Source organism: Microtus oregoni, unplaced genomic scaffold (assembly GCF_018167655.1).
Source record: "Microtus oregoni isolate MIOR12 unplaced genomic scaffold, Mior012 000085F_ref0000168, whole genome shotgun sequence".
In the NCBI taxonomy this organism is placed as follows: Eukaryota; Metazoa; Chordata; class Mammalia; order Rodentia; family Cricetidae; genus Microtus; species Microtus oregoni.
Window position 1 is genome coordinate 4,115,136 of NW_024544551.1, and position 25,147 is coordinate 4,140,282.

The 25,147-nt window shown below is 43.7% G+C and overlaps 1 protein-coding gene across 5 annotated transcripts in view; it reads left to right on the plus strand.

Moving 5' to 3' along the window:
* The window catches only part of LOC121441955 (sorting nexin-24), a 138,009-nt gene that overhangs the window by 22,214 nt on the left and 90,648 nt on the right, over positions 1–25,147 (plus strand). The window contains exon 1 of one of the 5 annotated variants that reach the window (XM_041643378.1): positions 16,341–16,499. The exons of 3 other annotated variants lie outside the window; for them this stretch is intronic. In XM_041643378.1, the coding sequence (XP_041499312.1) occupies positions 16,359–16,499 (141 nt within the window). In that variant the 5' untranslated portion in view covers positions 16,341–16,358. Of the gene's footprint in view, positions 1–16,340; positions 16,556–25,147 lie in introns of those variants that run through there. One more of the 5 variants, XM_041643383.1, reaches the window with a different exon arrangement.

Below are 25,147 nucleotides of genomic sequence, written 5' to 3' on the forward strand. Positions count from 1 at the left end.
TGGGGCCAGAAATATAACACCCACAAACAAAAGCAGGGAGATTTTATGGGTTGTAGGATGTAATGGTAAAAATAAAATGCTGCAGGTTTCCGAAGTGGTGGCAGCAGGCAGTGGGCCACAAGGGGCAATGGGTCCTATGAAGACCCACAGGAGGCAGAGATGGATAGGCACGCCATGCAGAGAAGGTGGGTATTTATTTAGTGGGCTATGGAAGGGAAGGGGAAAGGGGAGAGGGAGGGAGAAGGGGGATAAGGAGAGAGAGGCAGAGAGAGAGAGAAGAGAAACAATCAGAGAGAGGAGAAGAGAAGCTACCTCTTCTGGCAAGAGACAGAAAGGAAGGAGCTCAGGCTAGAAGTGGAAGGAAGATCTGCTTGACTCAGTGGAGAAAGGGAGTGGGCAGGACTTGTCTCTTAAAGGGACAGGGCAGACTATTACATAGGCAAGGAGTGATAATATGCCCACCACAAGCTGGGTTCCCAAGTATGGTCAAAAACTTAATGTTTTGGCGGGGACTTGGGTGGTTGGCAACTTTTAGGGGAGGAAGCTACAATAGCAGCCAAGAATGTGGGAGACTCTTTAAGCTAGGATTTGAAACACACACACACACACACACACACACACACACACACACACACACCAGACAGAGAGAGAACAAACATGGGACTGTCTATTTGGACCATGTAGGCATGAGCCAGAGGCCTCAGCTGAACATCCCAAACTGTTTGGGCATATGGGCGCCCAAATCTGGTTACTTCCTATTGGCATTGGACTATGTGTGGCGGGAGAATCAGAAGTTGGAAGTCAGTGGGTTCATGCTCAGGGGAGGTATTAGGTTAAGAAGCATTTGGCTGACTGCCTTTCTGGAGACCTCATGAATCTGTTTCTGGAGGAAGCGGAGAAGGCAAGGGGAGACTCGAAGTAGCAGCACCCTTTCCCAGGAACACACTGGTGTCTGTAAAACAGCTGGAACAGATTAGTGTCATAGCAAAGTCTATGGCTTTGGGTTAAAAGGCATGAACATTCTGAGGAAGAATATAGCCCACAAGGCAAAAAGACAAAGGTGAATGAACAAGTTGCAAGAGCAAGTAGAGTTGACCACCAGCCCCTCATTGGATCTTTTTGGAAGACCAGAGGGTGGAGGGTCCAGTTGCCTGGCAGACTTATCTGTCCTTGGTAGGTGCCCTCTTGAGCCTCGAGAGATGGTCCCAGGATTAATGTCCCAGGAACTTGACAATTGAAGGAAAAGTGAAGATAATAGTGTGGGGTCCTGTTCACTGGGACTCTAGAAACTTAGGAGGTCACTGTTTGAGGAGTACCTGGTCCCCCCACCCAGAGAGTGGGGTGAGCTTGGGAGTAGTTGGATCTGCAGGTGTGGAGGCAGGGAGAGAGCTGTTAGCGTGTGAACAGATAAGGGACCTTTGGGAGAGAGAAAGAGAATGGAGGAAGAGAGAGGGGGCTATCTGGAACATGCAGGGGTGAGCCCAAGACCCCAACTGAACAATAGTCAAGGATGGCCTTCTGTTTACTCCACCTGTCTACCCCACCTTCCCAGGAGTACCCTGCCATGGCTATGTTTCTGTGGTGCTGGAGAGCAAGCCTAAGACCTCACGCATGCTTTATAAACACTCTACCAAGTGTGCTATACTCTGCATCTTCTAACCCGGATGTTTCTACACAGCTCAGTCTGGCCTCCAACATACAATCCTCCTGTCTCAGCCTCCTGAGTGCTAGGACTGTAGGCATGTATCACCATACCTTGCTTTGCATCTGAATTTCTGAAATGTGGTCATAGTGCAAGGAATAGAAAATTACAGAAAAAGTCTATTCTCTCTCATATACTCTTTTTTTCCTTTTCTTTTCTTTTTCTTTTCTTTTTTTGAGACAGTTTTTCTCTATGTAGCCCTGGCTGTCCTGGAACTCACTTTGTAGCCCAGGCGGACCTCAAACTCAGAGATCCACCTGCCTCCGGGGTGCTGGGATTAAAGGTGTGTGCCACCAGTCCCAGCGATTTTCCTTGTTTCTTAACAGTGGACAATCAGATCTCATTGTCAGTAAAAACCGATGACTGCAGCACCCACACTATTGAGCCTGTGCTAATAAATGCAACAGTTGTTCATAGTCTGGTGGCAAATGACCTTTAAATGCAACCATTTATGGAAGCTGTCCATGGGGAACAATTTAACTTCCAAATGATGTTCAGGAGTGCTTATCATTTAAATATGCCTCTTCCTGTCAATAAGGAATAACAAACACCGGTTAGATTTCTGATGTTGATTCAGAAGGTAGGAAATCTGCTGAATAAATTAGTGTATGTTTGATTTATATTGACCAAATTTTTTTTTACACTGCTGTGTTACAGGTCGAGGTGACAATACATTTAAATGCGCGGTGGAGCAGAGGTCACAGCTGACTGACAGGAATGCTTACACTGTTTTTAATTAACTTTTAAGTATTATTCTTAAATTCTTTCTCGAGCCAATTACTAGAAACAGGATTGAACTTAACTTGGGACGTTAATGGAGACCTTATTTTAGAAATCAATAATCTTGATCGTTCTCCTAAAAATTATGGGTGTATATTATGGCTTTATTTTAGCTACTGATTTGTATCAGATACTGAATTCATTATGCCTTTTTCTTTGATTATTTTCAGGACCATTCTAAGATAACACGGACAAAAAAACAGAGTAATGGACAGTTACTCCAGGAGGTGCTTTGTGGAGGAGGCCTGTTTTCTTAGCGCTCTGAGCTTTTCATTGATGGTGTTCTGTGTGTGCTAAGGAGAGTCATTGGCAGGGGAAGGATGTGGCTGGGGGATTTTTCCAGTCATTCATTAGTGTTTTCGAAGCTTCGGTAACCCTTAGTTTGCCCTCTGAGAGAGTCTCTTCCCATGGACTCTCATGGCTTTGGCATCTGAAAACTACCGAACACAAAGCATCTTGTTTTCACTCTTCACTTTTTCAGCTTTGTCCAACGGAATTGTGTTTGCATCATTCACAGTCATACAAAAGCTTTCATTCTTTTGAACTATGGAGATTTTTTTTTTCTTTAAAGCCAAGCATGGTGGTACAAACTATAGCATCTCTGTATGTTTGATGCTATCCTGGACTACTTAGCTGAGATCCTGTTACCAAACAAACAAAACTCACAAAATAAAAAATAAAAAAAAAAAACAGATAAATATTCACAAAAATTAAAAGACGAAACAAAGGGGGCTGGAATGATGGCTCAGTAGTTAAGAGTACTTACTACTCTTCCAGAAGACCCAGGTTTGGTTCCCAGCATTGATGTTGGGCTGTTCATAACAGCCTGTAACTTCAGCCCCAGGGGATCTGACACCTTCTTCTGTCCTCATGGGCGCAGTGATGCACATTGACATATTCACAGAGACACACAAATACAAGTAAAATAAAAATTATAAAAACAGATCAACGGTCTGGAGAGATGGCTCTGCAGTCTGGAGCGTTGTTTGCCCTTCCGGAGGGCTCAGGTTCAAGTCCCAGCACCTACATGGCTGCCCACAACTGTTTGTGACTTCAGTTCCAGGGGACCCAGTGCCCTCTTCTGCTCGGCAGGATCTTGCCAGCATGTGGGGCACATACACTGCTCACACAATCACACACACATCAAAATAAAAGATAAAAAAGTAATTTAAAAAAACCAAACCCAAAACTCTTTGGCTTTAGCCAGGCATTGTGCTGTGGGGCGTGGGGCAAGCAGACTGACCTGGGTCTTGCATCCTGAGTTGTTGCGTGCTCCCAGAAGGTGGCACAAAGTCCAGACCCTTCCTACTGCCCTCCAGAGCACTCATGCCACTCCAGGTTAGAGACAGTCACACTGTGGTTCCCCAGTCTGCGGCCTTGTGCCGGCATCTGATGTGACTGGACAGAATTATCCCCAGACTGTCCCCGATGGTGGAAGTGAGAGTGTTGAATGCTTACAAGGGAGAAAAGGAAGTAGAGACGTTAGTGTTGGCGTTGAAAGTGGTAAGAGAAGCACTCAGGAAACAGAGGCAGAGGTGGCTGGATCTCTGAGTTTGAGGCCAGCCTGGTCGAGTTCGAGGATAGCCGGGGCTACACAGAGAAACCCTGTCTTGAAAAACAAAAACTCAAAAAAAAAAAAAAAAAAAAGCAAAGAAAGAAAGTGGTGGGAGAATGCCTGTGGGATGAGTCACTCACTGGTGAGACTGGCTGGGAGGGAGGGACCGAGGCCAGAGCTCTACAGCAAGTCACTCTCTTCAGTGATAGCAGAGACAGGGGTTTGGGAGACATGGTGAGCAGCACCAGGTCGTGTGCCAGAGGCAGGGAAAGGAGGAGGCTGGTTGTTCTTTGTTGCTTGTGTGCTGGTTGTTGGTTGTTGTTCATTGGCCTGATCCATGCTACTGACATCTGCAGAGAGGAGCCTCCGTTGAGACAATGCTTCCGTCAGAGCACTACCAGGCAAGTCTGGGGCACTGGCGCCCAGCTGCCTGGGAGCAGTGCCTTTGCTGGTTCAGGGCCTTAGAAGAAAGCCGTGGAGGGCAAGCTCGTAAAAAGTGTTCCTCCTGTAGCTTATGCTTTGGTTTCTGCGTCTGAAGTCTAGCCCTGAGTTCCTTCTCTGCCCTCCTAAAATAAACTCTTTCCTCCCCCAAGTTGCATTTGGATGTGGTGATTACAGCAACAGAAACCAATCTTGGACAGGAAGGGGCACATGGCCAGTGTGACAGTTGCCACCGCTGGATAGACTCTGCCTCCTGAGTGCTGGGATAAAAAGGAATATGCTACTACCACCTGACTTTTTTTTTTTTTAAGAGATCCCATGCTGAGTTGGCATAGCCATGGTAACTTCTGCCCTTTGCAACTCTGCCCCAGCTCACCACAGTGGCCTTGGCACTACTCTGCCCTGAGGGAACCGGGAGGAAGCCCAGGACTCTAGCTATTCTTGACCCTCTCACAGTGGTTGGAAAGCTCACACACATGTACTACCAGTACAGTACCACACTCATTTGACCTCAGAGGGAATCAAGGACCAACTATATGTCCTGAAACTCTAGGACAAGAATGACCAATAAAAGCTGTCAGTGAATTTTTATTTTGTGAAGGACCCTGGCTTAGAAAGTTTGGACCAAGTGAAGATTATTATGACCATGGAAGATGAATTTGGGTTTGAAAGTCCTGATACAGATGCAGAGATGCTAATGTGTTTCTAAGAAATTGTAAATTACATTGCAGATAAGAAGGGTGTGTATGGATTAAGTACCAGAGCCTCTTTCCTCACAGAGAAGACTCCAAGAACACACGATGACATCATGGTTGGCTGACAGTGGCTCTGTTGGACTTCTATTTAAATTGTCTGAGGGTTTTACCCTTTGAAAATAGATGTTTTCTAAAATAGAACAAACAAACAAAAAAGACAAGGTCTCATGTGTCTAGTGCTGGCTAACCTGGAACTCAAAGGATAGTGAACTTGAACTTCTGATCCTCCTGGCTCCACCTCGTGAGTGCAAGGATTATATGAGGGTGCCAACGTACCCAACTTTAAATGAAAACTCTAAGCAGGATCAGGATTTCCAGTGCTGCTAAATTAGAACATGCCGTTTATAGCCATTCCCTCTGGATGCTCCATCTCGCCCAAATTAGAGACTGACATCTGACACACCCTGGTTGCTCTGCTGCCCTTGACAGCCAGTTGCTTACAACTGTTGGTGTATCATGGACCACTTCAGCCACTGTCCACCCACCTTGCTTTGCTTTAGGCTTCCCATAGTCTTCTCAGGTAAACTTTGCGTGAATTGGTTTCCTGCCTGTTTAGAAGAGGCCAGCCATGCCTAAAGAGGATAGTGTCTTCACATGATCTTGGTGCCACGTAATATCAGTTTTCATCTCACATTGGTGAAATGTGCCGTTTGATATTGGAGGACATTCTTAATAGATGTGTGTATGCTATACGTCATTTAAACACATTTCTTAATTTATAGGTCATTGGTTTTTGTAATAGCTTACCTCCTCCTGTTTATTTTATATTTTATACTATGGAAATGATGTTGGGCAAAACACAAATTTGAGTATTATTTTTAAAATTAGAGTTTAAGAGGCTGGTACCGGTTCTCACAGATTATTAGAGATGGGTTGATCGGGATATCAGAATTAGCCAGTAAGGGCTAGAGCTTAAAGGGCCAAGCAGTGTTTAAATGAATACAGTTTGTGTGTTGTTATTTCGGGGTATAAGCTAGCCGAGCAGGTGGCCAGGGTGCTGGGAACGCAGCCCCGCTCCTCTTATTACTACATAGTGGGGGCCAGCAGGTGTTGGCAGTGCCCAACTGAGAGATAGTGGAAGCCAATCCTCCTACCACTGCACAAGAACTTGCTGAAGAACTGTGGGCCATCCCTAGCCAACAGGCATTTGGAGCACATTGGAAAGAGGAAAACGCTCAAAAAGTGCATCTCTTGGGAGCTGATGCAAAACTGAGAACAGTCACTATCATCTTCTTTGTTCTATGGAACAACAACTATCCATTTCTTGATTGGGTTGAGACTTGTGTGAAAAGTGGATGTCATATAAAAGCCAATGGCTGGCTGGCTCAGTGGTTGGACTGAGAAGATACTCCATGGTACTTTCCAAGGGAACACACACACACACACACACACACACACACACAGAGAGAGAGAGAGAGAGAGAGAGAGAGAGAGGCGCACATGCTCACAAATTCCTGTCCAGTGTTGGTTTCATTGGTGTCTTCTGCAGGTCTAATCCATTACAGCTCTTTAAATCCTAGTGAAACCATTATATCTGAGAAGTCGTTCAGCAAATCCTTGGGATGAATAGGAAACAGCAGACAGCTTTGCTCAACAGAAAGGGCCTAGTTCTTATGACAACACCCAACATACAACACAACTGAGGCTTCCAGAGATGAATGAACTGGGCTCCAAAGTTTGTCTCATCCACCATATTTATTGAACTTCTCAAAAATGGACTACATTTTTTCTTTTTTTATTGTTTTTATTGAACTATACATTTTTCTCCACTCCCATCCCTCCCTTCCTCCCCTCTTCCCTTCTACCCTCTCTTGTGACCCCCACACTCCCAATCTTGTTTTTTTCACCTTCCTATGTAGATCTATGTATGTCTCTCTTAGGGGTCCTCTTTGTCTAATTTCTCTGGGGTTGTGACTTGTAAGCTGGGTTTTCTTTGCTTTATGTCGGAAAGCCACTTATGATTAAGTAAATATTTTATTTGTCTTTCTGGGTCTGAGTTCCCTCACTCAATATATATTTTCTAGATCCATCCATCTGCCTACAAATTTCAAGATGTCATTATTTTTTACTACAACATAGTACTCCATTGTATAAATGTACCAGATTTTCTTTATCCATTCTTCAGTTGAAGCCGGGTGGTGGTGGCGCACGCCTTTAATCCCAGCACTCGGGAGGCAGAGGCAGGCGGATCTCTGGGAGTTTGAGGCCAGCCTGGTCTACAAGAGCTAGTTCCGGGACAGGCACCAAAGCTACAGAGAAACCCTGTCTTGAAAACAAAAAAAAAAAAAAAAACAAAAAAACCATTCTTCGGTTGATGGGCATTTAGGTTGCTTCCAGGTTCTGACTATTACAAATAATGCTGTTATGGACATAGTTGAGAACATGTCTTTGTGGTATGATTGAGTGTCTTTTGGTTATATACCCAACAGCGGTATTGCTGGATCTTGAGGTAGATTGTTTTCTAATTTTCTGAGAAATCACCATTTCCAAAGTGACTGTACAAGTTTGCACTCCCACCAGCAATGGAGGAGTGTTCCCCTTATCCCACACCCTCTCCAGCATAAGCTATCATCAGTGTTTTTGATCTTGGCCAAGAATGGGCTACTCTTCTTCAGGTCTTTTGACAGCTCTTTGCAGAGAAAATGTTTCCGTGTCCATCAGAATGCAGAAGATGCCTTCATAAGTTCCGTGACATTCATATTCATGGTAGAAGAATAAACTTAACATCTGGTTGCCAAAAAGGCCTTGATTATAATGGTTCCTACTTTGGTGACTAAAGATGTGTTTGAACCTAGTATAGTGATTTAGGCCACAGTCTGGAAATGCATTTTCTTTTGCACCAGCCTAGTTTATTGCTGGAGCCTGGCAAGTGGTACAGGGCCAGGCCCCACTCAGACCCATTCTTGTGTTTTGCTCCGATCAGAAATGACTCCTGACTCATTGCTGTTGAGGTTCCGCCAGGTTCCGATGGCGTCAGTGGGAGCGAAAGGCATTTTGTCCTCGACTTTCTTCTCAGAGCTATTTCTGCAGTCAGAGTTTGTTTTTCTTGAGTTCTGGCTCTAGAAAATGTGCAACTTTCCTCTCAGTGGCCCAGAGTATCTAAATGGCTGAATGGGGAAGCCAGCGGTCGAACTGGAAGGATAGCTCAGTTTCCGTATGCTCAGCTGTGAGGTTTTGCAGTCTGAGTGCTTGGTAGGACTTGAAGAAGGGCTCGTGGGAGAGCCTGGCAGACGCTGTAGTAGTTGGCAGTGCTGAGGATTGGGTGAAGGGACAGAGATGGGGCATGTGAGGCACAATTTTATATGAAATCAAGTCCAGAGTCCAGTGAGAGAGCACTTGCCTAGCCAGTGAAAGCTCTGGCTGTAGTGCCTAGACATTAGCACCAATATTTATTCAGATTTATTTTTCTCAACCAGTGGTTTGAAGGCCTTCAGTATACTAGGCACTGTATACTAGGGCTTTTAGAGATGTTACCGTGTTAGGGGTTTGTTTCTTTTTAAAAGTTTTAAGATTTACTTAATGTGGATGAGTGTTTTTTTTAAATATATGTATATGTATGGGTGTGTGTGTGTGTGTTTCATCACCGTGTGTGTGTGTCTGGTCTCCACAGAGGCCAGGAGAGCATCAAATCCCCTGGAACTAGCAGTACAGATGCCTGTTAGCCATCATGTTGGTGCTGGGAATCGAGCCCAGGGTCTCTGGAAGAGCAGCCAGTGTTCTTAACCATTGAGCCATCTCTCCAGCCCAGAGTTTGATTTCTGAGACTCTTAATCAATACAAGCAGGCTATTAATGGAGTCTACTTATTTGTGAAATAGTATATCATAGAGATGCAATTTAATCCCCTGACTGCTTGTTGTTCCATGGAGAGAGAAACATATACATACAGTTATGCTGTCAAGCGTACACGGGGACAGTTTCTTCATCACTAGGACAGGTTAACTAGGGGGCTGGTGGCATAACTTTGTTGTTAGAGTGCTTGCCTAGCATGCACAAAGTCCTGGATTTGATTCCTAGCGCTACATTAACCAGGTATAGATGTGCATACCTGTAATCCTAGCATGCCTTCTGGATGGAGGCAAGAGGATCAGAAGTTTAAGGTCATTCTTGGCTACATAACGAGCTCAATCTAATTCAGGCTAAATGAGACCCATGTCTTTAAAAACCAAAAATAAAACAAACAAACAAAAAACCATGACTAGCCCACAGGCTCATTGCAAAGATTAAATAAAATAATATACGGGATATTTCTGGCAAAGGGTACAGTTAGCTCAGTCAGTGTCAGCTGCTGTTCGCATGACTGTGTCTGTCTTCACAACCTTGGCCCAGTTCCGCCCCTGAAGGCCAGGTGCTAGGATCCAGCTGGGAGAGCCAGGTGGGTTACAGAGAGTTAGCCGTGTGAGGTGAGGTGTCTGGGGTGAGGGATCACCACACACCGGAAACCAGGTGGCAGTGTGGAGGTAGAGAGGTATTTGAAACGGAAGTGGGAAGATATGACTTCGGATGCTGACAGAGATATAGCAGGTTTTACCTCTCCTGATTCTGGACCAAACTGCGTCGAAGCCAGTACTTGTGAACAGGAAAACGAGGGTTAGGCTCATTTTGTAAAGTTGACCTTTCGGGAAGGATGACCCGTGAGAAGATAGCAGAATGATTGAAGCATGAGCATGGGAAGTGATGAGACCCTACTGGAGAGGCTCCTGGCCCTACCCTCACTAGCCACACGATGAATGGGAACCACTGACTCCAGTACCCTGAGTGTGACAGAATAGTGACCAATAGAGGTTGTTTAGTCAAATGAAATGATATTACTTCCAAATACGTACACACAGCTGGCTCCATGGCAGCATTGTATCTAAAAGCTAAGATATTTTGTTGTTTTGAGGCAGGGTCTCCAGTAGCCCAGGCTAGCCATGAGCTTGCAAACCTCCTGTCTCTGCCTCCTGAAGGATCCCAGGCAGGCACCACCATTCTGGGCTGCATTAATTTGAGTGCAATTAACCCACAAGCCCCTCTTCTCCCCTCACTACCTAAGCTGAACAGCAACAGAAATAAAGCTTTTCAGGTAACCATCAGCTAGAAATTTCAGAATGGTAAAGGGAAGTTTGACCCAAGTGGATTTTATCTGTGAACTGTGTAGATGGTCAGCTGTGTCCAGTAGAGACCATTAAATCTGATTAATGACACAGTTTGACCAAATGAAGACATGATACCCTGGGGAAAAAATGATCCAGAACTCTGTAGAACATAGCCGCTCATCCCATAATCATCTGAGTCCACACCAAGGTGAGTGGGTATGGGATCCTCAGGTCCTTGTTTAAGCCCAGTCCGTGGTCAGCTTGACCTTAAGTTTATGGCACCGTGAAGCTAAGAAGAGGAAGCAGAGGGATTTAAGTCAAATTCTAGGGGCGCAGGTCACACTTCTCTTTAGCCCAGAACTCTGAGGGATGGGGCACGTTGCATTCCTTCAGTGTGCCTCGGTTTCCTTATCTCTGAAGTGGGGTAGTAAAAATGGATTTTGCTATTTATTTATATTGCAACATGGTCTCATGTAGCCCAGGCTGCCCTCATATTGGACATATAGTCAGGCAGCCTTGAATCGCTGCTTCTCTTTTGTCTCTAACTCCTAAGGGGCTAGCTCTACCACTGTGCCCAGCACAGATTTTAATTAAGTAAAATCCTGTGTTTGTATCATAGGGTTTTTGTAGAAGACTTAGAATACCTACTTAGTAACTGGATCTTCAGGGGAGACTTCATAAATAATTTCAATTTTAATATGGTTAGATTTCGTTGTTAATTACTACTATAGCTAATTTCATTTTAAGAATGTAAAAGATTTAATTTTTATTGCACGTTGATGTGTGCGTGTTAGTGCAGGTGTCTGCAGAGACAAGAAGAAAGTGCCAGATCTCCTATGGTCTGACTGTTGTGGCTGCTGGGAATTGAACTCTGGTCCTTGGGAAGAGCAGCCAGTGCTCTTAACCACTGAACCATCTCTCCAGTCCCCACTACTGTAGCTAGTTTTAAAAAATTGTTGTGTATATGTGTGCACACAACATGCCATGTAATATGGAGGTCAGACGACAACCTGAGGGAGTTGAGCCATCTTTCCCAGCTCTCTCTCTCCATTGTGTGTGTGTGTGTGTGTGTGTGTGTGTGTGTGCGTGAGCTTACAGAGGTCAGAAGAAGATGATAGATCTCCTGTGTAGGTGCTGGGTACCAAACCCAGATCCTCTACAAGAGCAGTAAAGTTCTTATCCTCTGAGGCATCTCTCTAGCACGTGAAATCTTGATATCGAAGTTTAAACAAAAACTCTTGTCTTAGTTAGGGTGTCTATCGCTGTGAAGAAACACCATGACTACAGAAACTCTTATAAAGAAAATCATTTAGTTTGGGTGCCTTACAGTTGTAGAGGTGTAGTCCATTATCATCATGGTAGAGTATGGTAGCTTGCAGGTAGACACAGTGCTGGGGAGGTAGCTGAGAGTTCTATATCTTGGTCCACAGGCAACAGGAAGTGAACTTGTCTGCCATACCTACTCCAACAAGGCCACACCTCCTAATAGTGCCACCCCCTATGATCTTATGGGGGCCAATTACGTTCAAACTACCACAACTACCTCCTTCAATTTTGTACCCTACTTTGGAAAATATCCCAACACAGATTTTATGTTTTGTATTTTCAAGTTTTATGTTTACAAAATTGAAATACATTGAGTGGGAATCAATGTATGTTTCCTGGGGCATTCCTTAGAGTAGAGGATAGACTTTAAAGCTTCAGAAGCGGAATAATAAGCTTGGGCATCGGGGCTGGTGTTTCTGAGAAGCATGCTGCTGATGTGGGCAGCAATATTTTATTTGCAGTCAAGCTGAAAATACATTTTTCATTGAGAAAACATGAATAAGGGGCTAAAGAGATGACTCAGGGGTTAAAAGCACTTGCTGCTCTTGCCAGGACCTACGTTTGGTTCCTAGCATCCATATGGCAGCTCACAGCTTCCTGTAACTCCAGTTCCAGGGGATCTGATGTTCTCTTTTGAACTGCATGAGCACCAGGCACACATGTGGTGCACAGGCGTATGCAGGCAAAGTGCTCATAACAGTAAGAGTAAATAAGCCTCCTACCCCCCCCCCCCCAAAGATGCCTGAATAAAAGCTGGTAATGGTGGATACACATCTAGTCCTAGTAGCTGCTCTGGAGGATGAGGTATGAGGATTGCTCTAGGCTAGCCTGTGCTGTGTGGAACAATTCTGGAGATGCTTCAGCTACACAACACAAACAAACGTGTGTGTGTGTGTGTGTGTGTGTGTGTGTGTGCGTGCGCGCACACATCTGGATGTATAGCCAGATCCATATATCTGAATGAAAAAACCATTAGGGTGGAGCTGGGTTGGAAATAAGAGAACAAGCCCTGTGAACACTACTGTTCATATGCCCTTTATCTGCTGGCTAGTGTTCCATTTTTCAAATGTGCTTTTACAAAAAAAAAAGAAGAAAAATCCAGAGTCAGATCACGTCACTTACTGAGGATGTATGCACCTACCTGCCAGCTTCCATCCAGCTCAGCCCTTCTAATGGAGCCCCGGTTTGATTTTTGCCTATAAAAGTAGAAAATGGAGCTGATAAAAATGTTTAGTCTGCAAGAGCTCCTTTTATTTATCATATCAGGAAAGAACAATGTTTTGCTGGGCTGTGGTCAAAACAGAAGGCGACCTTGCTTGTTCAGAAAAGCTCAAATCCTAGAGATAAGGGGGCAGAGTAATAGCGCACAGTGGAAAGAGTGGAGTGTAATTATTCGTAGCTTGTCAAGTGAAGCCCTTTCAAGCCCCCAGTGATTCGAATCTGGGAACTCTGCGCAGTTCTGTAAACTAACCGTGGGCAGCATCAGAGAAATCTCTCTGGCCTGCAGACAGCCCCGAAATTGCATCAGTTTGTCATGCACCGAGCATGCCAGCTTCACACAGTATCATTTGGTTGCAAATGGACCTGGCCCCATAGCTCTGAAACACGTCCTGTGGTATCTGACGCTTGGCCTGCAATTTGTCATGTCCCGGCTGCTATCGGTGTACAGTAATTTTAATAGGCTCTGATGGTTTCCTTGCAGAAACACAGGATGCATCTGGTTTGGACGTAGGGTGTGGCAGGGTCTCTTCCGTCCAAAGATAACAAGAGTGTGCACAGCAAACTTGGAAATCAGTTTGACTTCATTAGAATTTAGTTGTAGACCATAGGGTACTAATTTCTGATTTAAAATTCATTGACTAGTTTAATATTTACCTAACACTGGGTTTTTTCCCTTTCTTTAGTTGACTTTAAAAATGCATTCTTGACTGATGGCGGGCTGGACTTTTTAGAAGTCACAGCTCTAAGAATGGAGTCACGTAAGGTGATGGATAGCTTGGCTCTTTACTACTCGTGAGTATATAGGCCATGACTCTCAGCAGTATTGGTGTGAGAACGTTGAAAATTGGGCTGCTAGGCTCCACCCCAGACCTGCAGAACCCCATCTCTGTTCTCATTTCCACCAGCTCCCTGGGGGATTGACCTGTATATGCAGGTTCGCGGAGCTCTTGAGGGTATGAAAGTCTGTCCTTCTGAGTCTGTTTGCTTTGAGCCATCTCATCCATTACTCATGTAGCTCCAGATTTCTCATCCGCATGGCGGGGATCATAATAATTGTTACCACATTGTACTTTAACGATTAAATCGTGCCTGCCTCTGTCTCCATGGATAGTAGCAGAGAGAGAAGGCATTCTGTAAGTAAAAGATGGATATGGTGTTAGCTCCATTAGAAACCGCCTAATTGTGAAATGATTCGCCTGTGATTACCGTGACCCAAGGATTGTGAGAGTAACCTTTGCCTGGCATGGCTGACTCTAGTGTCACAGTGGCAGTATATTGTCACTTCACCGCTTCCCTTGTTCGCTTGTCCTACAGCATCATTGTGTCGTTACTTAGAGTTACAGCTCAGCCAGGGGAAATTCTCACTGCCTGCAGAGAAGTGCCTGATTGTGTGATGGTGGTACCATCTTGGGGCATCTAGGATCCCTTCCCAAGCCTCAGGCTCCATGGCCTTGGCCCAGCTAGATGTATAGAGCTCTTGCCTTCTTCTTTATGTCCTTGTTTTGGCCCCAGTGTGAGTCCCCAGATGTGATTGTCACAGTAGACCCATGGGAGAAAAACATAGAAGTAAAAACAAATGCCAAGGGGTGGGGTTGGATAGGAGTAATAACTACCTGTGCGCTACAGCACAGCAGAGTACCTGTGATTGACAGCACAGATAGTAATTCCAAGTAGCTAATAGGGCGTTTTGAGTGTTTCCCATAGAAACACATGGTCAATTCCGGAGCCAAGATTACCCTTCAGGTGGTTTGCGTTGTGTGCATGTTCTGAAATGTTACACAGAGCCCCCCCCCCCACACACATATACATTTGTAATCTGTCAATTAAATTACAAAGATACTTTTTTAAAATATAAAGTTGTGAGCCATTTAGAGCACAGTGGTGGTCACCAGAAGCCAGGGAGCTTTAGGGGAAGGTAGAGAGGGGTGGGCAGATGGCTGCACCTTAGGGGCATGCTAGGGTGACTGTGGAAAACAGTAGCCTACTGTTTTTTTCATTATAAAGAACTGATAAATGAGGAGATGATGTTTAACCTGATTTGATATTATATAATGTATGCCTATAAATTTATATGACTTTTATATGGTTTTGTGTATCTGATATTTAAGTTTTAATAACTAAGAGCTGGATATAAAAGTAACTAATTGGATTCCTTTCCTCTTTTTTGTTTCTTCACAGTGACTATCAGAGTCATCAATCCCTCGTCGTTAGTACAGAGTTGATAGCTCATTGCTAAGTGAGGAGCCTTGACGCTTCTTTTCATGTAGGCTTCATTTACAAAAGAGGAGCAGCCATATTTGGTTGATTATTTTTTTTTCTCTGTTCTGGGGTCACACCCAGAGCCATATGCCTGTGAAGTGCTCCAACACTGAGCACATTTTCATCCGTTAAGAATGAACAACAGGGCATGGTGGCACACACCTTTAGTCCTAGCCCTTGGAAGGCAGAGGCAAGTGGATTTCTGTGAGTTCGAGGCCAGCCTGGTCTACAAAGTGAGTTCCAGGACAGCCAGGACTGTTACACAGAGAAATCCTGTCTCAAGAAACCAACCAACCAACAACAACAAAAACCAAACTTTGATTTAATAGGGCAAAGTGATTCATGTCTTTAATCACTTGGGAGGCAGGGGCAGGCAGATGTTTGTGATTCTGACTCCAGCCAATGCCACTTAGTGAGATCCTGTCTCAAATTTCATTTACTATTATCATTATTGTGTGTGTATGATGTGTATGTTCGGGGGGGGGGGATGGTGATAGTTTGTGCATGCTGCAGCACACTCACATATGTGTTATGCCGGTGTCATGAACCCCCCAGAGACCACCAGGAGTGAGTCTGAGTTTGTATGCAAAAGCCAAAAGCCTTTATTGCAAGCTTGAGCTGGGCCCTCTGTCAATTCCCACACAGTGGCTGGATTAGGGAGAGCACTGAGCTCAGCTGTGTGTGTGTGTGTGTGTGTGTGTGTGTGTGTTTTTAGGAGTAAAGAAAGGGGGAGGGTAAATTCTGGATTCAGAAGGGGTTTGAACTCCTAATTGGGCAGGAGTGAGATAACAGGAGTCTTGAGAAACAGGAATTAGTACTAAAATGCTATAAGGAAATTAGCAACCTATATACAAGTTAGGTAGGCTATGCTTAATGTTCTGGAACATTTAGTTCTTGTTTGTCTCAATTCTGATTGGCCTTCTGCCAATCAGGGTACAGTTTGTGACTTTTCCTGGTTATTGTAAGGGTGAGGCCTAGTCTAGCATTGTTAGTCTGCAGCCTATCATGGCTGCAGTGATGTTAAGTTGGGCCTCTTCCAGTGTGGAGGCCGGAAGATATGTTTATAGAGTTGGTTCTTTCCTTTCACCCATATTTGTATAAGTTACAAGGAGTGAGCTCAGTGGTTCAGCTTTTACAGCAAGCTTTATTACCTGATGTCTTGATAGCCTCCAGCCCTTTGTGGTTATGGTTATTGCTCTTGAGATTATTTCATTTTATATGATGAGAGTTTTACTTCCATATATGTATATGTACAGTGTGCTTGCTGGGTGTCCGCAGAGATCAGAAGAAGGCATTGGATCTCCTAGAAGTATAGTTACAGACAGGTTTAAGATACCATGGGGGTGCTGGGGACTGAATCTGGATCCTCTGCAAGAGCAACAGGTACTCTTAACTGCTGAGCCATCTCTCCAGCCCCATCTCTTGGCTTTTAAGGCAAGGTCTGTGTAGTTCAGGTTCTCAGCACCTCTGCACTGCTCAGTTTACAGACATATGCCGTCTTTCATGGTTCCCATCATATATGGCTTCTAATTGATTCTTGGGAGTGAGAAAGCTTTGGAGTCTGTCCTGGAATTCACTTTGTAGACCAAGTTGGCCTCAAACTCACAGTGATCTGCCTGCCTCTGCCTCCCGAGTGCTAGGATTAAAGGCGTGTGCCGCCACTACCTGGGGAAAGCATTTGTTTTCAGAAATTACTAATTTTACTAAAATTATTATTATTTGCAGATCCCTATTCAGGTTTTTGTAGAAGTGAAATTTAAATAAAACTGTCCGTTTATCTTGAATACTAGTACATTTCTATCATCTTAATATGTGCTTTCTGTATATTAGACTGAATTCCAAACTCTGCCCTTCCTTCTCTTCTGACAAATGGATGCTTTTCATTTTTGTTTTTGATTTTTTGAGATAGGGTGTTGCCTTTGTAGCCGAGGCTAGCCTGAAACTCATGACCCCCTTGCCTTAGCCTCCCAGGTACTAGGATTACAGGGGTGTTTCATGCTCAGCTGGTTTTCTCTATCCCTTTCTTCTGTATTTGTCAGCTATTTTGGAAACTGTAAATTTTATAATATTTATTTAGAATGTTTTAATATCTGTCCTTTGTTGTTATTTACAGTTCATTGTTTTATCCCTTTTGCTGAGCAAGGCAAGAGTAATTACACTCTTCCCCACATCCCAGTCCTCTTTTTCCGTTGTCTAGAATTTTTATTCATTTTCTTAAGCCAGAGAACTACATTATTAAATAGTTTATCAGCATATGTATGCATTATTTTTTCTTCACACATTGTTTCCCTTTGGGCATAGCTGTTATTTTATTTGCCAGTTATAACTCATTTAATGTTAAAGCTCTGTGCGTGTTGATGCCTTGAGTTGTCTGCTCTCATATTGTAGTGCGGCTTTATCTGAAAGTCAGGGCTGGTCGTCATCTTTTGTCAACCCTTTGAGTGGATTATGACATCATCATTATCTATAATCTGACTTTCTCTCTAATAGCTTTTAAATTTCATTCTTCATCTTTCCTGTTGCGCTTTTTCAACCGTCATGCTAGCGACATTTCTTTTCAATCAGATTCAAGTCATTATTGAACTCTGGGGAATCATTTCCTTCCGGAATTCCTTTTGATGTGTATGTAGAAGTTCCTTGATCTGCCCTGTGTTCTCTTTCCTTATTCTTGTCTCTCATTCGCTATTTGGCTTGTACAATGGCTCTGCCACATCACTCATCTTCTCTTCACACTACCTGACCTGTTGATTACTGAACCTTAGTCCTTAATTTCTGAGTTTAGAGGTCTGTGTGTAGGATTTGCATTGGACTCCTCTCCGCCATGGTATGTGCATCTGGACTCACTTGAGTATATAACATTGTATCTGAACAAACATGACTTCTTCCTTTCCTTCTTTACTGCTTTCAACAAAATAAGAGTTAACCTTTAAAGGTTGTTTTCATATTTGCATTGTTTCCAGGTTTTTTTTTTATAAATTTCCCTCATGTATTTTAGAGTTTTTATCTGCAGACTCTGGGTGTGAGTCTGCCTTCCCTTCATCCCCCATATTATTTTTCCTAGTGATCTGACGGGCTGTCATCCTCTCCGTCCTGTACCACCCCCTGGTCTTTAGTTCAGTTGCTTACAGCTAGAGGTAAATTTAGCACATTTGTTAAGAGTGCCATTCTCTTTGGGGGAATATTTTGCTCAGCCTAGATATAGGGGGGGAGGGCCTTGGTTTGAGGTCAGCCTGGTCTACAGAGCAAGTTCCAGGATAGCCAGGACTGTTACACAGAGAAACCCTGTCTTGAAAAACAAAAAAAAAAACAAAACAAGAAAACAAAACACCCTTGCTGCTTTGCTTTGTCATTCTGTCCCTGGCCCCGTGTTGTGCCTGTCCCCACATTTTCTTCAGAAACAATTGAGACTATATTGTATGTGTTATCTATGCCCCATTATTCTCTTAATCCTAGGGATATTATTCTCTTAACATAACCACTGTAAAATAACCAGGATGTTTAACATTATACTTTGTAGTTCATTGTCCATGTGTTTCACTTGTCCCAATAACATCCCTTATTTTCCCCCGATGTAGGATGCAGACAATGCATTATATTTAGTTGTCATTTGGTCCTTTTGAACTGTCTGCTTTTCTTTGTCTCCCATGACATTGTCATTTTGGTACAAGATAGGCCAGTCATTTATAGATTGTTGGTTTCTTCTGGAGTTCCCTGATGGGTACATCGAGGAGATGCAGCCGGGACAGAAAAGCTCCACAAGCAATGGGTGTGGCTTCTGTTTGTTGCCAACTGGCAGTGCTAATTTTGACTGCTTGGTTAGGCCTTGTTGATATTTTTCATTTAAAGAATTTGATTGCACATCAAATCACAAATACAAAAAGAAGACCAGGGCTGCATCTCATAAACCAAGAAAGCATGGAATAACATCTGTCAGACCCTGAAAGCAGATAGCTTCCAAATGAGATAAACTTAAATGTAAATAGCTTCAACTCACCAAGAAAAAGGCACAGGCTAAGTGATTAGCTTAAAAAACAAGTCTTCCCCCAAGGTATGCATCTCACCGGCAAAGCACATACTCACCAAGAGTCAAACTGGTGTAACTATTCTGATGTCTGATAATAGACTTCAAAACAACACTATGGAGATAAAGAAGACCCCTATGTACCACAGAAGGGAACAGCCCATCAAGAAGACACACGGTGGACAAGAGCACTTGCTGTACAAACTTGGGGTCACAAGCTTGGATTCCCAGCAAATCCAGCACTGGTAAGGGGAGAGACAGGAGGATCTTGGGGACTTGCCAGCTGTCAGTGCTAGCTGGAAGAGCAATGGACTCCATGTTCACCGAGGAACTCCTGTCTCAGAAGAATAAAATGAAAAGTGATAGAGCGGGAAGGACACTTGATGTCGTCCTCTAGCCTCCACAAGTGTGCACGCAAACACACGATCACCCATATAAACGACATACCAACAACAAATATATATGCACTGAGTATTGGCGCAAACTAAGCTGTGCTCTGTCTTGGACTCCCAAATCCCAGCTCCTCACCCCCGTGAGCCGGTGATTGGCAGAGGAATGCTTTTCGCCTTGGTAAGTTGTTTTATCAGTTATTGTGTCCTGGTGGTTTCTAATACAACCATTTCCTCCACATCCATAGCTGGTACCCTGCTTTACAGACGGACTCTCCTCTCTCTCCTTTCCACTGCTGTGGACTTGCGACTTCAAAACAAAATTGACATGATACTTATTTTAGTTGTCCACTTGACCCTTCCACTCTGATGACCGAGGGGCGTGACCCCATTTGATTTTGAGTGTCATTTCTTGCTTTCTGTCCAGAACATACAGGTTTGTTTTAGACTTTGAAAATACCAGGCTTTTCCAAGGACAGAAGCTAAGATTTAGGTTGTAAGTATACGGTTAGACCCTTCCAATAGAGAGCTGAGAAGCAAGCCTATTTGTATACTGCCTATTCATGAACACTCTCCTGACTTCATATGTTATATTCAGACGAAAATTTTCTGATCTGAATTGCATGGAATCAGAAGTGGTTTGGAGTTCTGATTTTTTCCCCCAGATTTTGGAATGTTTGCATTGTGCAGTAAGGTGATTTTTTTGGTTTGATTTTTTTGTTGTTGTTACTGGAACCCAATTCTAAAGACTTAATTGACATGTTTTTGTTGTTGTTGTTGTTGTTGTTGTTTTGCTTACCTTTTACACATGTCCTGAAGGTAATTTTTTTCCAGTTGGAGGTAATTTTAAAGCATGTGTGCGGGACTCCTATGTTTTGGCTGTGACCTGTCACATGAATTCAGTGTGGAGCATTCTACTTGACCTCAGTGCTTTGTCTTAGGGCTCATGCTGTTACCTTTGTACAGTCAGAGTACTGTTCAAAGTGTCCTTGAGTCAACCATTTGCTCTGTGTTGTCATGGGATCAGGTCAATACACAGCCACTTCTTTTTCTGTTAATATTGAAATTTACGTTTGTGGGGGCTGACGGTTTTGCTCAGCTGCAGGGCTATGTATGCTTAGCATCTGCAAGGCCCCGGGGCTCAACCCAAGCACCCAAAATATGAAAAATGAAGACTTAAAACTAGGAATGCTTATAGAACTTATGATGGCGCTAAAGCTGATACTGCATACAAAGATCTTACTGGTGATAAGGAACAGCAGTATATATAGATTCTAGCCTGGGTAGGAGTGGCTAGACATGATCCAGACGGCAGTGGACTAGGAAGCCCAGTGGATTAATATCTTGTGCATGTGTACATGTGTGCGCGCACATATGTTTGTGTAACATGTGGATTTGCTTGTGGGGGTTTCTGTCCTGCCCCATTCCCTCAGTCCCAAAGAAAATCTCACAGAGGTCTCCATAAGTTATAAACTGATTGGCCCATTATCTCAGGCTTCTTATTAGCTCTTTTAACTTATATTAACCCATTATTCTTATTTATGTTAGCCACATGGCTCCGTACCTTTTTTGGTGGGTTAGGTAACATCCTGCTTCTTCCGTGATCTGGGCAGGATTGGGGAGGAATGGGCTTCCTCCTTCCCAGCATTTTCCTCTTCTCATTGCCCCACCTTTACTTCCTGTCTGATTGTTCTACCTATACTTCCTGCCTGGCCAATCAGCGTTTATTTAAAACATGATTGACAGAATACAGACAATTCTCCTGCACCATGTTTGTTTCTGGGAAACCTAAGACCTCTCATGCTTGCTCTACCCAGTGGTTACATGTACTTTGGTGTTTTCTAAATTCTCAGAATTGACTGCATACGCTCATAGAAGCAGGATGAGATTAAATAAACTATTACACCATGCTTCTAGGTAAAAATAAACCTTTTAAGTTAAAATAAATGTTCTTCAGTAAATCATGTTAAATAAACTTAATTGAACTTTAAGTGCCAAGTTTTGTTAAGTCATTTAATTTTAATTTGGTTTTTGCTATTTACATTTATTTATTCATTCGTGTGTGTGTGTGTGTGTGTGTGTGTGTGTGTGTGTGTGTGTTATGCAACAGTGTTCATGTGGAGGTCAGAGGACAGTTCATGGGAATCAGTTTTTTCCTTCACTCTATGGGCTCTAGAATTAAACTCAAGTTGTCTGGCTTGGCAGCAGGCTCCTCTCTACTCACTAAACTAGCTCACTGAGCCCTATTTTGTTTTGTTCAAATGAAGCAGAATTGAAGATTTTACTAAAGAATTTTTAGTATGATCGTGAGAGTTAGGAGAGAAGGAAAGATTGTTGGAAAAAAGGAAGAGACACCCAGGTGGGGGTATGTGCTCCTCGGAGAGAATCATTGCTTGTGTGTTTTTGAGACATGTTGGCCTCAAAATCACAGTGGTCCTCCTGCCTCAGCCGCCCAAGCATTGAGATTTGATGGTCTACCATGCTCTCTATGGGAAAATATGAGATTGGTTTCATGGGAAGAGTGCTTATCTAAAATTCAGGGAGCCCTGTGCTCAGTGCCCAGTACTTCATAAGCCAGATATCGTGATACACAACCCCAACACTCAGGATGTAGGATCCAAGGTTATTGAAGCACGATTAATCAAAACTCAGAGACAGAAATTGGGGTTCAACCCGAAGGGCAGAAAAGCAAAACAACTAGCCACTGGCTCTTACCTCTGTCTCAGTCAAAAGTGGCGATCCTGCCTCCTGGAATCCTCAGAATGAGACTGAGAACTTTCTGTTCCTGTTTTATAATCCTCTCTAGTTCTGGGATTAAGGGTGTGTACCACTACTACCTGGTTTCTATGGCAACTAGTGTGGCTACGGGGATTAAAGGTGTGTATCATTGCCGCCTGCTCTGTAAGGTTGGCCAGTGTAGCCGTTTTACTCTTCTGATCCTCAGGCAAGCTTTATTTATTAGAAGACAAATGACATGCCACTACAGGTTATGCTCACTTATGTAGCGTGTTAAGTGAGGCCAGCCTGGGCTCTATGTGACTGTCTGGAAGGGTGAGCAGAGGAGGGAGGGAGAAACTTTTCATGGTAGATAATATCATTCAGCAAAAATTGTTTCTTTTAAATTTTATCCATTGCGTTTTCAAAATTTGTGCTGAGCTTATATCCCTGTGATGTAAATTGCCAAGCAGTGTGGCACAGCTCCCCCACCCCCAACTCTGGGTGGTGAGCCTCCTTTGTTTTCAAATACTGGGCTTGATTTTTAATGCCGTGTTGGTCCTACCTTGACTGCCATTCTGCAATGGGGAGCCTTGCACACATTAATTTCCAGAGGAAGTTTCTAATAAATGCCCTCTGTATCTGTAGGACTGTCCTATAAGCCCAGTACTGAGCTGCAACAGTGGTCCAGAGCTTGTTCTAGTTAGGAACTTCCTCCTGATTTGGGGGGGGTCAGTAGTACACATTTTTATTACTTTTTACTTTATTGTATATGTATGTATGTTTTACATATATGTAAGTGTGCCATGTTTGATGCCCGTAGAAGCCAGAAGAGGGCATCGGATTCCCCGGAGCTGGAGTTACAGGTAGTTGTGAGCCACCATGTAGGTGCTGGGAATTGAACCTCTGCCTCTGGAAGAGCACCTGTGCCCATAACCACTGGATCTCTCCAACCTCAATATCACATATGCTTTAATAATTGTGCCATATGGCAGACATTCGCTTAGTTGTGTTCCAGTGTGTTTGCCTTGAGGCTTCCTCACACTGTTCTTCGTGTTGGTGTCTTGCCTCCATACTATTTCACTGTTAATGGTCCAAGCCGTCATGAATGATCTTAGCATGTTTTGTCGTTCCATGTATACTATTGCAAAGTAATGTAAAGCCCATTTGTCGTTTTGTCATTCTCAGTTGTTTTTTTTTTTTTTTTGGTTTTTCGAGACAGGGTTTCTCTGTGGTTTTGGAGCCTGTCCTGGAACTAGCTCTTGTAGACCAGGCTGGTCTCGAACTCACAGAGATCCGCCTGCCTCTGCCTCCCGAGTGCTGGGATTAAAGGCATGCGCCACCACCGCCCAGCTCATTCTCAGATTTTTGAATCCATTTCTGGATAATATGTAAATATTGGTGGTGATATCAAAATTATAAATTGTGTGTGTGTGTTGCCAGAGGGCCTTATACTAGGTCAATGCTCCACCCCTGAACCACACTCCCAGCCTAGGTATTTTTGACAGCCTTAAAGTAGAGGAACCCTTTTCAAAATAGTTGTCACTCAAAGAGTAGGGCTGCACAAACATAGAACACGGCTGTGTTGCTGGAGCGATGGCCCGGTGCCTAAGAAGAGCACATGATGTTCTTGCAGAGGACCCAAGTCCAGTCCCAGAGCTTACAAATCAGAGATTTAAAAAAAAATATTATTATTAACGTTTTTGTGTGTTTGTTTGTTTCCAGACAGGTTTCTCTGTGTATCCCTGGCTGTCCTGGAACTCACTCTGTAGAGATCCACCTGTCTCTGCCTCCAAAGTGCAAGGATTTAAAGCATGGGCCACCACTTCTGGCTTTACTAACTTATTTTTCATCTTAGGACAATGAAGTTACAGACCATTGGCACACATGTCCAGTTTAATTTTCCTCTTTTGTAGCCATGGCAGACATTACTAATTGATTCCAGCACTATTTCTGTTGATTATGCCGTAGAAACCTTAGCAATATAATGTAGCCATCCGTATCAGTCAGATTTGGCATTTGAGTTGATTTCCTGTTCTTAAGGTAATTTTGCCAACAGAGTAGTTTCACAGACAGAATTTGCCATGTATGTTCATGTCAGCTTGCTGGTCTGACACTTGCCTGAAGCAGGGTTAGTAACAACTAACTGCTGGCTTAGTTTCTCAGGTTTGTTTTTATTCTTTTCTTTCTTTTCTGAGATAAGGTTTCTCTGTGTAGCAGCCCTGGCTGTCCTGGAATGTTCTCTCTGTAGACCAGGCTGGCCTTGAACTCACAAAGATCCGCCCTGCCTCTGCTTCCCAACTGCTGGTGTTAAAGACGTGCCCCCCCCCCCCTCCACCACCACCACCCAGCACGTCTCTGGCGATCTTCTGCACCTATCATGTCCTCTCTGGAACTTCCTGTCTTGTTTTGTCCCAGCCTATTCTATTTTGAATAGATAGTAATTTACCGAATCGTTCTCTGCCCACTTCCATGTGTTTTTCCAGCTGCTTGGTCTTGAGTTTATTCCCTCTCTGGTGGAAATCTGCAACAGCATTGTGCACAGACAGAAAAGAACTTCTTGAATCTTGCCTTGTTCCTTTGATAGCCCACGACTTCTTTAAAATAGGCCACAGCTTGTTTATGGAGCATCTAACTCCTCCTTGCCACTGTTTTCTTGGTTTGTGTGACATTTAAACAATTATCGCGTTATGTGATTGCCCTCAGTCAAACATAATAGCCCCAGTGAGGTCTGAGGCTTAACTCTAACCACTGGCCAGAGATGCTGATAGATTTTGGAAATTATGAATGGACCAGCGGAATGAAAGCTCCAAACCCAGAGTGCTTCCATCTCTGTGCCGCTCTTAGAGTTGAAAGGCAGACATGGGGCTCTGGGCCTCTCACTTCCCTGCTTCAGTTCAGTACAG